The 16167-nt window shown below is 45.7% G+C and overlaps 1 protein-coding gene across 2 annotated transcripts; it reads right to left on the bottom strand.

Annotated features, from left to right (window-relative positions):
* Positions 1-4424: 4424 nt before the first annotated feature.
* Positions 4425-8475, bottom strand: LOC119341813 (nuclear speckle RNA-binding protein A-like). Of its 2 annotated transcripts, none has more exons than XM_037613668.1 (6): positions 8080-8475; positions 7118-7233; positions 6789-7032; positions 6442-6503; positions 6262-6343; positions 4425-4755 (listed from the first exon to the last, which is right to left on the bottom strand). In XM_037613668.1, the coding sequence occupies exons 1-6, from the start codon at positions 8324-8326 to the stop codon at positions 4703-4705; spliced, it is 804 nt and encodes a 267-aa protein (XP_037469565.1). In that variant the 5' UTR covers positions 8327-8475; the 3' UTR covers positions 4425-4702. The 2 variants fall into 2 exon arrangements, with proteins under 2 accessions (XP_037469565.1, XP_037469564.1); XM_037613667.1 differs by lacking the exon at positions 4425-4755 and adding an exon at positions 5201-5648 and having other exon boundaries at positions 8080-8467.
* Positions 8476-16167: the final 7692 nt, after the last annotated feature.

Genomic DNA, 16167 nt, shown 5'->3' with positions numbered 1-16167 from the left:
AGCATCTTGAAGGAGTTCCCACATCCTTTAGTCCATGCCACTCCATTGTTGAACTTATCTGAAACATACTAGATAAAAGTGTTAGTCCAACAAGAGATATGTTGACATTAATTACCAAAACCACCTAGGGAGCACTTGTGCTTTCACCTGGTCTTAGCCTCCATCCACGTTCTAGGGTGGTGAGCATTCCATCTTCCGATAGTGTGTCGCCTTTCGAGTCAGGGCGTGGAGTTGGGGGCTCCTTCTGGCGATGGAAGAGGATGATGCTGGTTTGCTGGGCGCCCTGGCAATGACATTGGCATAGCCCCTGCTGACGGTTGATATCCTTCTAATACATCTTCAACGTATCTATAATTTTTTATTGTTTCATGCCATTATAGTATCAATCTTGGATGTTTCATATGCATATGTATGCTATTTTATATCATTTTTTGGACTAACTTATTAACCTAGTGCCAAATGCCAGTTGCTGTTTTTTTTGCTTGTTTTTGGCTTTTCAGAAAATCAATTTGAAATGGAGTCCAAACAAAGAAAAATCTTTGGATTAGTTTTTTCTGGGCCAGAAGGGACCCACGAAGGTTCGGGAGAAGACCAGAAGAGTCATGAGGGAGCGACAAGCTCACCACGCGCACCCCGGGGGGGCTGAGCTTGTGGGCCCATGTGGCACCTCCTGACCTAATTCCGCCTCTATAAATTCTCAAATGTTCCCAATATACCAAAGAGCCACCCGAAACACTTTTTTCACCGCCGCAAGTTTCTGTTCTTTCGCAATCCCGTCTAGAGGCCTTTTCTGGTACTCTGCCGGAGGGGGGATCGATCACGGAGGGCTTCTACATCATCCTTGCTTCCTTCTGATGATGCATGAGTAGTTTATCACAGACCTATGGGTCCATAGCTAGTAGCTAGATGACTTCTTCTCTCTTTTTGATCTTGAATACAATGTTCTCCTCGATGTTCTTAAAGTTCTATTCGATTTAATCTTCTTTGGCGGTGTGTTTTTTGGGATCCGATGAATTGTGGGTTTATAATTTGAATATTCATAAGAAGTAATTGAACCTTTTCTGAACTTTATTATGCATGATTGTTATAGCTTTGCATTTCTCTCTGATCTATATGTTTGGTTTAGCCAACTAGATTTTAACTTTAGTGGGAGAGGTGCTTTGCAATCTTGCGGTGCTCTATCCCAATGACAGAAAGGGACAAGACACGTATTTGTATTCTTGACATTAAGGGCAAAAAGATGAGGTATATTCATATTGATTGGGTTTACATTGTCTACATCATGTCATCTTACTTAAGGCGTTACTTTGTTTTATTAACTTAATACTGTTGATGCATGCTAGATAGCGGTCGATGGGTGGAGTAATAGTAGTAGATGCATGCAGGAGTCGGTCTACTTGCCTCGGACATGATGCCTATATACATGATCATTGCCTTGAATATTGTCATATCTATGCGCTTTTCTATCAATTACCCAACAGTAATTTGTCTACCCATCGTATGCTATGTGTCCGAGAGAGAAGCCTCTAGTGAAAACTATGGCCCCTGGGTCAACTTTTATCATATAAAAAACACAAAAATACCTTCCTACAATTTTTTATTTTCTTTTAATTTATCTTTGCAATTTATCTATCTACCACTATGAGATTTAATCCTTGCAAGTAACCACCAAGGGGATTGGCAACCGTTGGGTGCAAGTATTTTTTCTTTTTTTTAAGAAAACATCCACTTTATTAGTTGGAAATAGGTTACATCGTCTATAAGAAGAGGTACAATATTCTCCATAGGCTCCTCAAACCAATCTCTAGTTACAGAAACTTTTGCTAGCCTAGCAAGTTCATGAGCAATCTTATTAGCTACCCTATTACAGTGTTCAAATCTAGTCAACAGAAAATCACATGCCATGAAGTAGCAATCCTTGAAGACTGTCGCCGCAACTCCCGCCGATTGTCCTCCATTCTTCATTGTGCCAATGACTTCCATATTATCAGAGTTAATAATAAGACAATTGCATCCCGCCTTTTGTGCAAGAATTAAACCAAACCTAAGAGCCATCGCTTCTGCTGTTAGTACATCAGCACAGCAATCGATCTTCCAATTTCCGCCAACAATAAACGTTCCTTTATCATCTCTGAGTACAACACCTGCAGTGCCCTTGAGCAGACCATGGTCAAAAGAAGCATCAACATTTAGTTTAACGAAACCCATAGGAGGTTGGCTCCATCCTTCTTTTCTACTAGTCGCACTAGGGGAGTGGGCATTCACATAGTTTGTCGTTATAGCACGAACCCCCGTCGAAATCTGGTTCACATCTTAAGACTTTCCTTCATGAACCAACATGCGTCTCTCCCACCATAAATATCAAGCAGTTATCGCGATTAATTCACGTGCATTCTAGCAACCTAATATAGATAGTTTTTGGTGTGGCATAAGAAGTAAGAATTCAAGAACTGCCTCTCAATAACACAAGCTTTCTTAATTACCTCATACATCCCAAACTTACCCCAAACCTCTTTTGCCTTCTGACATAGAAACAAAATGTGTTTTGTATCTTCTTGCCCATTCGAGCATGAAGGACAAAGGGGCGAAACTTTCATATGTCTATTGGTAGGCGTAACACAACACGATAGAGTTCCATACAACATTCATCAAATAAATATTTTTACCTTTGCCGGACACAATAATTTCCAAATCTTACCCCAAATAGGATTGACATTGATTCGACCCATACCATTAGTATATTGCAATTTCCTGCAGGTGATGTTCACAAGGCTTTGTGTGATTCTCCTACTGGATTGATAACTTTGGTTCTTAGCTGAGGGAAATATTTGTCTATATTGTACTGCATCTCCTTTCCTCTTCGAGAAAATCCAATGCAGCTCACAAGTAGCAGGAAGAATTTTTGACGCAGTTGCCGGAGAAACATCATCAAAACCTATCAAGTACCTTCGCGCAAACTATCATCTACTTGCTCTTATTTTATTTTCCTTTTTATTAGCCTATGCATCTCATTTCCATCTCCCCCACTTCTAATTCTTTTTACGAAAAAGCACAAAAAATATTTTTTGTTTGCTCATTTGCTTTCTTTGACACTATGTCCCAAGATAAAATCTTTGATCCTTATCATAAAAGGTTGGCAGAAATTGAGAAGACTACTAAAAACTTCATGTTTTCACAGATTAAGCACAATAGATTCTTTACTGAGGAACTTAAAGAACATTCCACCTTGGTGGATGCCATTAGAAAAAAACTTGATAATGTTCGTACTGAAAATTTGGTAGGAAAGATTTCAGATAAACAAACTACGCTAGTAAATAAGATGGCCACTAATGCTGGCATCTCCTTTGTGAACGTGAACTACGTGCCATATTTCGCTTCAAGGGATTTACTGAACTCAAAGCTTAAAAAATGTATTAGTTTATATACTTTGTAGAGTACTCCCTCCGTCCCAAAATTCTTGTCTTCAATTTTCTAAATACAAATATATCAAGTCGCGTTTTAGTATTACGTACATCCATATCTAAATAAATCTAAGACAAAAATTTTGGGACGGAGGGAGTATATGGAAAGGCATTCAAACTTTTAAAAGACGGTGGGGGTGGGAGGAGTATATGGGAAGGCATTCAGACTTTTAAAAGACGGTGGGGGTGGGGAGCATGCTGCGGCCATTGGGACTGACATGTAATGGACCCTTTTTTTTAAACACAGTACAAACGAAAGCACTCTGCGCATACACTCAACCCTATGAATGCACACACGCGCACCCTACCTCTATGAGCATCTTCGAGAGACTGAGCCGCCATGTCTCTTAAGAGTTTACGAAGTCGCTGTAGGCGCCTCGTAGTAGACGGAAACGTCTTCCCCACTAAACGCACATCATTGAAAATCCTAAAATAAATCTAGGATAAATGTGAGCACCAGGATTTGATCCCTTGTGGACTAAGGATAGCACTGTTAATAGCACCGTTAAGGATAGCACTGTCCTCTTATAACCATCCAACCTATGTTTCGCGTCAAGGTCAATGGATTCACCTACCCCGGTCTTAGAACTTTCTAGACTTCCTTACCTGAGTTCTTCTCAACTAAGAGAAGGGCGTGCATCTACAGCAGTGGTATTATCTTTCTTTTTCTTTTTGCGTCTTTGAATCCTGGTGTGTTGGTTGGTACCGAAGCCTCTTGGCTAGTACAGAGTTGTGGACGCGGGCCATACGAATTTGTATGGATGAGAAATATTATATGCGCTCACTGTTTGCACGAATCACGTGGGAACTCACAGTGTGGATACCAAAATCGCGTGGCAGCATCTCGACACGCGATTTATCGTTGCGGGTGGCTCCAATATACCCTTTGCGTGGGCATTCAGACATTACATTCAAACAAATTAACGCACAGCACGGTGCAAATATCCCAGGCAAGCAAACAAATAACACCAAAATACAACTATCATTGGCACACAATGTTACAACAAACAATATATGTTCAAATATATTTACAAAAACAACAATAAGTACTGATCTTACAGGGTAATCAATGACAACGAAACACAAACGGGAGAGAACGTCAGGACCACTCGTATATTAGGAAATGTGAATAAACACAACAAAATTAAAAAATAAGCATTTGCGGTCAAAAAAATTAACCAGAAGGGGGAGGGACATATCAGTAGAACTACTTCCATGAGAGAAACCAACCCTGAAGCAATTCAAGTCATAACTTCCTGATCAATCAAACACATATGATATTGCCAACCAGTTCCTGATGCATGAAACATTAAACTTAAGTGGCTAGACTTGGATGCATGTCAACTTCTATGCAAATACTTAGGAGAGTGAACTTGGTCATCCAAATATGCTTGACAATCCTCCAATTTAGAGTTGATGACCACTTCGACATTTAACACGATAGCCAGGCATGCAACTCTGAATTATAACAAGAGAGCCCCCTAATTCTACACTAGAGTTAATTAAGGTGGGGAGAAGTGATCACTACCACAAAGCAACCGCATGTACTCCCTCCATTCCTAAATAGATTCAATAGAGGACTAGGAGCAAAATGAGTGGAATCTACACTCTAAAATATGTCTATAACTCTATATACATCCATATGTAGTTTGTACTGAAATCTCTAAAAAAGACTTGTATTTAGAAACAGAGGGACTATAAAGGACATGTACATATTAACCTAGGTATATGGACAGATGGGAAGACGAAGAGAAGAGTTGATATTACTAGCATGGCTAAACAAACAAGCAAGTGCTTTAAGAAAGTTAGCGTTACACATGATAAAAGACCGGTATTGTCTGGGTCACGCCGCGAGATAACAAAATACAGTAGACCATAAATACTAAAGCAGACACACATGCGACCCCGAGAATCTAATGGATACTGAACAGCGAGATTATTGCATCGTCCTTTTCACGCTTTCACGACATCGGCTGACGAACGCTACGAGCCACCGGCGGAGAATTCAGCGCAAAGCGTTACACCAAGCAGGTTCGATCGCTCGAATAATCGGTAGGTTCGCCAACCACCTGACCCGCACGACTTAACGCCTACCACGAGGCCCACCAGCTGACCTCGGACCAGGAAAGCGCGAGAATTGCAGCCTTAAATGGGCTGATTCACGATCGTGTTCGTCAAACTTATAACCTGCAAAATGAATCGTGACGGTTTATTTCGCTTCGTCGTCGGGAGAACATAACGAACCTCAAACGTTAACGCCATGCCATCAAGAATTCAGGAGTGAGCATTAGATCCAACGCATAGGAAAAGAGATACAGTAACAACTATAAACTGGAATTGATTGGCAAGGATACATCGACGTGGATGTTCGAACTGTACAGTACTGCAGAGCCGAGCAACGTATAGATGGTCAAATGACTTCACACTAATCTCTAGAACCAAAATTGCAAATTTTACGCATACAATAACATGCCCTAGAAAAATCATGGTCTGAATAAATATTCTAGTATTATCGCAGCGCAGCGGAAGGTGAGTTTTTGGCTATTAATGCCAGCTAAGGTCAACTGGTCACTATCCCTAAAGCACAATCTACCTATGCTGCACATATTGCAAAAAGAAAGTACAACAGACAATTGATCATGATTACCAATTTCAAAGCAAGCTTGAGAAGAAACTAATGGGGAATGCATAAATATGTAAACCAAAAATGAAAACACACGATACTGAATATTACCAGAGATGAAAATAAGAGTATCTATACAACTACATAATCCAAATCTGCAAACACAAGTATTTTCACCTTGCAGGGCTTCAAGTGCAATAGTAGCTTGGGCAGGGCTATCAAAATCAACGAAACACAGGACATGAGGATCTCCACCAGGCTGCAGCAAAGTTGACAGGTCAAGATATGTCATCATTAGAATATAATATACGGTTTATTAACACAAAATAAACCAACAGAAGGGCAGAATATACATACGTGTCTTGACTCTTTGTTGACAAGCCTCACTTCACGGAAACCAACAAAAGGGCGGAATATATCTGTAGTGGAGAAGGTTAAGGAGCAAAAGCACTTATGGTGCGAGATGATACAATTCTAAATTCTCTGCTGGTGCATCATATTGAACAAGCAGCTTGTCAGGGCATATAAAATAAATGGAGAGGGACTGAACAACAAAGATTAGGCCACAAGAACAAGAGTATCATTAACAAACAGGAATGGAACTATGTGATGAATATCAGTGGTGTGACATCAAAGAATACTCAACCATCAATTAAGAAATGAAGTTAAGCACATCATGATAGCAATATAGCTTATAAGGATACGTGAAACCTCCCTACGAGTGCAGTTTGCAGGCAGACCTTCAATATACAAAGTGTTGGATGCATCCGGGGGGAGAGGAGGCTCAGGTCTTGCACCATACCCCATGGCTCTGCTGTCCATACCAACGACACCCATCATACGGCGATCATCAACAGGATATCCACTCATTCCACCACCAACCATTGCACCTCCACCCATGGCACCAACAACTGCCCTACTTGGTTCATTGGCTGCCACAGAAGGCATCTAGAAGCACAAAAACAAGGCCAAAGTATCACGACAAGGTGCTCAGAATAATTATGTGAGCTCTTTACAACGAAGTTAACAATACCCCATTGCGTAAGTAGCGGTCATAAGATGCTCCAATTGCTTCATTGTCTCTAAGTGAGTGGTAACCTGCATTTTCCCGCGGATAATATCCTGCCATCTCTTGTCCTCCAGGACCATCTGCAAACAATAAAAAAAACAGGTTTCATGTAAATCTCACTTGCCAACAATATTTTTAATTAATATAACCAGCAAGCTAAGAATATTCAGTAGATAAACAAGTCGTAAAAAGGGCATAAGTACAAGGAGAAAATATGGACGCACACTAACAGTTAGAAGTTAGAGCAGCTACATACAAGCATTTAACTGTCATGAGAACTCCAGGATTTCTTATAATGCAGGCAACACCAGTCATTACCCCCCATTGATCCACACACACATTTGGTACCAACTATTAAAAACCGGTATACTGAAATCCAAACAACCAACAAAAAGCTCTGACCAAAATTGAGCTACGAGAGCCAGATTAGAAGAGTACATCTATTATGTTTCCACTAGTAACGGAGACGGGGAGGCAAAGTGATGTGGCAACAATTATTGCACCAAAATCCAATCCGCAGATTTACCACGTGTATCACTCGAGTTTTTCAAGTCTGTAAGCATCTCTCAGCATCGTTCTTGAAAATACTCTGGGCAGATTTGTGGTAGAAAATCAACCCTTTTTAGACTATAAAAATAATAAGTAGAAATTCTGGTACGGGTATCGATCTAGTGCTATGATAATGCTGGAGTATTACCCCCATATAGGCTAAGCCCGCTACGATGTTTACAAAATTAGTGACCGTATTACTGGATCTAAGCAATATCTCATCTACAACTATATAAAACCAAAACTACCACTAACCACGAGACAATACAGACACGCAAGCACAAACAACGACACAAAGAGCAAAAGAACCATCATAGCGAGAACAAAAGGATCCAGATCTAGATTCTAGGGGGCAGATCTGAGGGCCGCGAACTCACCGCCGTAGTCTGGGCGCGCGCGCTTAAGCGACGGCGCGGCCGCCTGCTGCTGCTGCTGCTGCTGCTGCTGCTGTTGCGCCATCGCCGCCTGCTGGTGTTGGTGCTGGTGCTGCTGCATGCCCCCCGCGGCCGTCGCGGCCTGCGCAACGGTAGCTGCTGGCGCCATCCCCGCCGCGGCCGCCGCAGCCGCCACCATGGCCTGCTGCTGCCGCGCGTCGGCGTACCTCCAGTAGTTCTCCGCGGCCATCGTTCGCCCACGTAGGCAGGTCACACGGCGGGCGATGTGGGGGCGAGGCGAAGTCTTCGTGCGGCTAGGGTTTCCGAGCACGAGAAAGAAGGGAGAGAGAGAAAGTGTTTCGGTTTGGTCTCGGCTTGTAGGAGAGAGAAAGATAAAGAGAGATCGGATGGCATCACGTGGCGGTCGATTGTCAGGAAAGCGTAACATATGTTCGTCTGGGCCGCACAAGCTTGGCGACCGAACGGCTCCGTCGTTCGGGCCGTGATCCAATATGCGTGGCTCAGGCGGTTCGGGCCACATCATGTATGATCCCTGTGATAGTTTTTTAGCCTACTAGTAGTAGTAGCACAATGGTTTGCCTAAAAAAACATAATGGTGCCAGCTGAGTATAATCGCTGGAGCTATATCTCGCTCAAGGCGAGATCGAATAAAGTCTCGCCTGAAAGATTTCCTGTGTGATACAGTACTAGGTCAGCATGTATTCGTGCATACATCATCATCACTTGCTAGCTGCTTCGAGGTGGGCGGCTTTATTCCTCTGATCATCGCTCGTTGGGAGATAGCGGTGGCCGCGGCCGGCAGGACCAGGAAGCCAACGGATCTTTGGATCTCTGCGGCCGGTGCCTTACGTGGCTTCCTCCGCGGTAGGGGGGCTAACCACGATAGTGAGTCGAAGAGAGCTAGGGAAGCTCTCATAGACGAAATCAAATCCCTCGACGCCCAAGTTGACTCCAAAGCCTTCTCGGAGGCGGAGTGGGCCAATCGATATGCCCTAGAAAACCAGGTGCTTTTCATTCTTAGGAAGAGGAGGAATACTAGCGCCGTCGAGGCGACGTCAAGTGGATTACTAAGGGAGACGCTAACACGGGTTATTTCCATGCCTACGCCAACAGGCGTAAACGGAAATGCTTTCTGCGCCTTCAATCCGAGCATGGGGTGTTGGTCAGCAATCGAAAATAACGGCTCACATAGATGATTTCTTCCTTAACCTGTTGGGAACAACGGAGGAAAAGCCCATGCGCCTTCGAGCAGATTTCTGGGGGGACGAAGCTCGAGTTTCTCAGGCCGAAAACGACCTCCTTGCCTTATCCTTTTCCACGGAGGAAATTGATAGGGTTGTTGGATCGATGAAGATTGATACTGCCCCTGGCCCGGACGGCTGGCCGGTGGCTTCTTTCGTCGTTTTTGGCGCATGCTCAAAGCTCCTTTTACGACATCATTAATGGTTTCGCGTTAGGCATGGTAGACATCTCGCACCTCAACTTCGGAGTCATCAGTTTAATTCAAAGGTCAGAGGAGTGGAGTCCATCAAATAATATCGCCCTATCACCCTCATCAACGTGCCTTTCAAAATCTGCGCAAAGGCCTATACGACGCGGCTTGCCCCTGTTGCGCATAGAATCATCAACTGAAGCCAGATGGCTTTTCTCAAGGGTCGCAACATCCTTGAGGAGCCAGTAGTGCTTCAGGAGATTGTTCACGAATTAAAACAAACCCGGTAGCCGGCTGTGATCCTCAAGTTGGATTTCGAGAAATCCTATGACCGAGTGAATTAGGAGTTCATTCGCGAGTTCTTGGACTGAAAGGGATTCGAGTCAGGCTTCGTGCATCGTATAATGCAGCTGGTCTCGGGGGGGGCAGACGGCGGTGTCTATAAACTGAGAAGTTGGGAACTTCTTTTGCAACAAGCGTGGACTGAGGCAGGGTGACCCATCCTCCCCTCTTATCTTTAACTTTGTTGTGGACGCCCTCTCGGCCATGATCACTAAGGAAAGGGGTGCCGGTCATATCCGCAGTGTTGTCTCACACCTTATCCCAGGAGGGGTCTCGCACCTCCAATACGCGCATGTTGCTCTTCGAGCCGGACAACCATAGTATAGCCTCGACTAAGCTCATTCTCCTTGCTTTCGAGATCGTCTCCGGTATCAAGATTAATTTTCTCAAGAGCAAGGTGATTGCCATTGGGATGGTTGAACCTCTCGCGTTGCGCGTAGCCAACCTTCTTAACTGTAAGCTTGGGAGCTTTCCGTTTAAGTACTTGGGCCTCCCCATTTCTGACAAATACATATCTATCAGAGAATGGGAACCCCTATACAATAAGGTAGCGAACCGGGTCAGCCCTTGGCGTGGTCGGTTCATTTCTTCGGCAGCTAGGCTCATTCTGACGAACACTAATCTCTCCTCCTTGCCCATGTTTACCATGGGCATGTTCCTCCTAGCAGACGGTGTTCATGCCAAGCTCGACACCCCCCGATCCAAGTTCTTCTGAGAAGGAACTGGGTCCAAAAAGAAGTACCACTTAATTAAGTGGGCAGCGCTATGCGGGCCAAAGAAATTTGGCGGCTTAGGATCCTCAACTCCAAACTCATGAACGTTGCCCTCCTCTCCAAGTGGCTCTGGAAACTCGCCCAAAACGAGAAGGGGCTCTAGGCGAAAATCCTTAGAGCGAAATACTTCCCCGACAGGAATTTACTTACCTCGAAGGCCAAAGGGTCGACATTCTAGAATGGGATTCAGGCTGTCAAAACCGGCCTTTGCGCTCGGAGCTAAGCTCAGCGTTAACGACGGCAAATCCACGCGGTTTTGGTTAGATCATTGGCTTGGTCAGGAGTCGTTGTGGCGTAGCCACTCCTCCATATACCAACTTGCTACTAACATTGACATCCTCATTGCCGATGCACTCAGATCCAACCCACCAGCCATCTCCTTCAAAAGGCCCCTCATAGAAGCCGAACGGGCTTCTTGGGACGAGTTACGTAACGCGCTTGCTGCAGTCATGTTGCGACCCAAGGCCGATTCGGTCTCTTGGTCTCTCACGAGCTCCTGGAAATTCTCGGTTAAGTCTCTCTACGCTAAGTTGACGGAGGGCCCAACACTAGACATAGCTAGGGGCTATGGAAAGTGTCCATCCCTCTCAAAATAAAAGTTTTCCTTTGGCAAATGTTCCGTGACCGCCTCCCATCCTCTAACAACATAGCAAAATGAAACATGTCGTCTGATGGCACTTGTTCGATGCGTGGTGCGCACGAAGATGCAAACCACATTTTCTTCAACTATCACCTCGCTCGTTTCGCTTGGAGTGTTGTTGTCACATCCTAGTTAGCCATGCATTAGAGTGTTGCATCATGTTTACTCTTTCACCAGAAACTTGAAATGGGGATCTGTGAAACCCTCAGAATCATTTTGAAAATGACCCAAATAAAAATTTCTCCAAAAGGGTCCAAGAAAATGCTCATGTTGCTCTCTGAAAATATTGGACAGAGATAAAAATCAAACCAATATTTTTAAGAGCTCATAGGTATTTATTTTGGTCATTTGGAATTAATGCATAAATATTTGCATTGGAAATATATTAATTATATATATTAATATATGTCCAAATATTATGCCATAAATAAAGGAGCTCTGGAATAATATATCTAGCCCCTGCAAAAATTGGCATAAGTTAAATAAATGATTTAATATATTATTTAAATCAAAACAAATGTCAGAAATTAGAAAACAAAAAAAAATAAAAGGGGGAGAAGCTTACCTGGGCTCCTCCACTGTGCGGCCCAGCCAGCTGGCTGGCCCAGCCAGCAGCCGGCCCAGCCCACCTCCCTCCTCTGTCGTCTTCGTCCCGACAGAGGGAGGGGAGTGTGGCCGGCGCGCGCGCACGCCACCGCGCCACGCCACCTCTCTCCCTGCCTGCCTGCCCTCCCCTCCTCGCCTCGATGCCCCTGGACGACGCCACGCCTCCCCCCTGCTCTCTCTCACTCTCCCCCGGCTCTTCTCTCCTCTCCCTCGCTCTCTCTCTCACACGGCCGAACACCACCCTCGCCGCCGTTCGCCACAGCAGCCGTCTCCGGCCACCCCTCGCTCCCCCGACTAGCTCAGGAGCTCCGCCTCGACCCCCTCTTCCCTCTCCACCGACCCACAGCTCCCCGGAAGCCCTACATCGCCGCCACGTCGCCGTTCCCCTCTTCGGGCTCCGACCATCGTCGCCGTCAAATTTGCCGTCTCCAGCGCGTCCCCGAGCCCGCTAACCATCCCTGCAGCTCCGCGGTGAGCCCCCGAGTCGTTTCCCCCTTCTCCCCTGGTCTCGTTCGATCTCTAGGCCCTAGCCCCACCTTGGCCGAGAGCTCCACGCCGCCGGCGATGTCGCCGTCGTGGCCACGGTCACCGTAGCACCCAACCGAGCACACTATCGTGCTCCACACCTCACTAGGAGCACGCAGCACACACTAACGCCTCCCCAAACCCCCTGCAACACCGATCCCGACCGCACCGAACTCCGGCGGCCGCAGCCGAGCTCGCCGCCGTCGACTCCGGCCACCCCAGGCCCAGCCACGGCCACCGTTCGACGCGCGGGAGCAAGAGCTTTCCAACGAGCCCAAGCACGGCCTCGCCCGTGCCCTGTAGCGCGATCCCGCGTCGCGCCGCCGTCTTGGGCCTCACCGGCGTCACGTCGCCGGTGGGTTTGACCCACTTTGACCACGGCAGGACACCCCCTGAGTCCCTGACAGGTGGGCCCAGCCCTGTAGCTAATTAGGATTAGTGCTAACCACTAATGGTTAACCCCCTGACACTGACAGTGGGCCCCCAGCGCCACTAACCCCTAATTAGGAATAAATTAAACCTGTTAAACCCCCCTGTCACTGACGTGTGGCCCCCACACGTCAGGTTTGACTCCAGCCAGCCGCAGTTGACCACTGACATCATGCTGACGTCATGCTGGCGCAGTAATTATAATTTCTGAATTTAATTTAAATCAGGAAATTCCAGAATATTATTTAAACTTCAAAAATTCATAACTTTTATTCTGTAACTCCAAATTGGACAAATTATATATGAAAAATGATCAGAAAAATCCAATCTATCCATCTGTACTATTTACATGCATGATCAAACAAGTTAAATTGATGTTTCAAGCAGAACAAGGAAAAGCACTTTAAGAGGCCATGTTTGAGTTTGAAATTTGAATCTTTGATTCAAATTTGTTCAAACCCTTCTGGTTTTAGTTGCATTAGTCCAACACACTCATATTGCTATGTTTCATGCATGCATCATATTGTTGCACATTGTTTGGTGATGGTTGTGTATCGGTGTCCTTGCGACAGGTTCTGCCCCCGAGGAGTACCGTGATTACCCTAACGAAGAACCGTATCAGTGCATCGAACCATCAGGCAAGCAACCAACCATTTGATCATATCGATACAATCCCATGTTCTCGCTCCTGCTCTCTTTTACTGCATTAAGACAACGCGTTTCAAACTGCTGTGTGCTACGGTAGTTGAACCCATTTCCTCTGCATGACCTGTCATTGCCACAGTAACTAGATGAAACCCACTAGCATGTGTAGGAGTTGCTTGAGCCATATGTATGTGTTGTTCCTACCTTGCTATGCCTGCTATGCTTAGAGTCGTGTCAGGTCTGGTTCATCGGGGTGATGGGCTAGAGTGAAATGATTATGCCGGTAATGAGAGTGGTGTGATGAACACGATTTGGTAAAGGTATCGATGAGAGGCCATGTAGGAGTACATGGTGGGTTGTTTCATTGAAGCCGACCTTAAGCACTGAGATCTGTATGTGTGATTTAAGAATCAGCTACTACCATGCATTGGGCCCGAAACCAATGGACCCTCTCGGCTTCTTATTCACCCTAGTTCTCCGTCCAGGAGTTGCAAGTAGTTTATGGTGTTTGTAGCCTACTGGAGGCCGTGGACAGCGCTGACCGTAGGGGTGGGCTGTGATGCGGTAGGTACGTGGCCGGGTGTATCGAATACCCGTTAGGTATCTCGGGAACCCTGTTCACATCGTTCGGGGCCGTATGGGAAACCTCGGCCGGACTCCCTGCGGATGGAACCTGAATAGGCGATAAACCTGGACTGGAGGCTTAGGTGATTAGGTAGGTCGTGGCCGACACCCACGTTGGGCTTCCGCTTGAAGGTTGCCGAGTACATGTCGTGTAAATGACGGTAAGTGGTGAGAGCGTGTATGAAGAAGTACACCCCTGCAGGGTTATCATAATCTATTCGAATAGCCGCGTCCGCGGTAAAGGACTACTTGGTTGCCGATACAGTTCATAGACAAGTAAATGGAAACTACTAAAAGCCTCAAGATAAGTGTGAGTGCCGAGGATGGCTCTTCCGTAGGAAGACGGAGGTGGATCCTCGGTAGTGTATTGAAGTGGTGAGTAGTGGACTCGTGTGCGCAAAACCATTTCAAATTGAAGTATCGTAGGATAGCCTAGCCAAGAGTCAAAGCTGGCTTGCTGCAATAACTCCACCAACCCTTCTTGATACTATGCATGTATGTAGGATCTGATGTAAGTCTTGCTGAGTACCTTTGTACTCATGTTGCTATAATCTATTTTTTTACAGAAGACGCTACAACCCCTTCTGATGGGTTCTATGTAGACGTTGACATCAACGAGTAGGCTAAGGACCCAGGTGGTGACCCTGAGATTGTGATGGACCACGTAGTATAGTTAGGCTTTCCAAGCCTCTTTTATTTTACTAGTTGTCTGTACTCAGACAATGTACTTCCGCTGCTGGTTTGTATGACTGTATGACTTGTATGTTGGGTCGTGAGACCCGTACCTTTGTGTATGTTATGTATGGCTCCCTGAGCCTTAAATAAAGTACTTGTATCGTAGAGTCATGTTGTGATGCTTCGTTGTATTTCCACATATCGGGCATATTGTGTGTATGTTTGAAATGCTTGGTATGTGTGGGATCTGACTATCTAGTTGTTTATCTTTAGTAGCCTCTCTTACCGGGAAATGTCTCCTAGTGTTACCGCTGAGCCATGGTAGCTTGCTACTGCTCTGGAACACTTAGGCTGGCCGGCATGTGTCCTTCTTCGTTCCTGTGTCTGTCCCTTCGGGGAAATGTCACGCTTTGAGTACCGGAGTCCTGTTAGCCCGCTACAGCCCGGTTTACCGGAGTCCTGCTAGCCCAGTGCTACAGCCCAGACCCACTTGCTGATGACCGACACGTTCGAAGCTGGGTCATGGATGCCTGTCCCTGTAAGTCTGTGCCACTTTGGGTTTACGACTAGTCATGTCAGCCCGGGCTCCTTATCATATGGATGCTAGCGACACTATCATATACGTGAGCCAAAAGGCGCAAACGGTCCCAGGCAAAGGTAAGGCGACACCCGTGGGGATACCGTGCGTGAGGCCGCAAAGTGATATGAGGTGTTACCGGCTAGATCGATGTGACATCGAGTCGGGGTCCTGACAGCGTTGGCATCAGAGCCGGACTGCCTGTAGGTTCTCCAAGCCAAACTGGTCGATGTTGAGTCTAGAAATTCTTTAGTTATATGTAGGGGAATTGTTTGTGGGTTGGAACGTAAGGCTCTTTTTTACTCCTTTATCTTATGACCTTCTGATCTGAGTCAGTCCATTCTTCCACCGGGGGTTAAGGAATTAGGATCTGTTCTCTCTATCAGGATCACGAGTTACTAATCAGTAGTACCTTATAAGTTGATGGATTCAAGCCTAGTTCAGTTCTACTACCACCTTATGTTGTTAGAATGGTTTCAGAACTTTGATATGATGATGTTGAGTGTGTACGAAATCCTTTGTCAAATGTCTCAAAATCCTTTTTGAGCATTTACAGCTGTTCTGCTGCCGAAATTTTGCTAGAAGTTCTAATGCCTTTGCATTATGATTGTGCTTTCAGATGGCCACTCGCGACCTCAATCAAGTGGTTCGCCTGACTCGATGCCTAGATGTACCCGGCCATACTGCCAAGTTGGTCAGGGTAATGACTGAGGCTGGATACCGCTGGTATCCCGAGTACACAGTCGAAGAGCAATTCCGAGATTTTAATCAAAGCCAGTATCTCTGCACTGTCAGGATATTT

Source organism: Triticum dicoccoides, chromosome 7B (assembly GCF_002162155.2).
Source record: "Triticum dicoccoides isolate Atlit2015 ecotype Zavitan chromosome 7B, WEW_v2.0, whole genome shotgun sequence".
Taxonomy (NCBI): domain Eukaryota; kingdom Viridiplantae; phylum Streptophyta; class Magnoliopsida; order Poales; family Poaceae; genus Triticum; species Triticum dicoccoides.
Note: the sequence above shows the minus strand (reverse complement) of the source record. Positions and strands in the feature narration are given on the sequence as shown.

Coding starts and splice junctions, on each gene's coding strand:
- LOC119341813 (XM_037613667.1), bottom strand. CDS start 8,326: ATGGCCGCGGAGAACTACTGGAGGTACGCCGACGCGCGGCAGCAGCAG. Junction 6,504..6,788: donor CACTCGTAGGGAGGTTTCAC/GTATCCTTATAA, acceptor TCTCCACTACAG/ATATATTCCGCCCTTTTGTT. Junction 5,649..6,261: donor TGCACTTGAAGCCCTGCAAG/GTGAAAATACTT, acceptor TTCATTTTGCAG/GTTATAAGTTTGACGAACAC.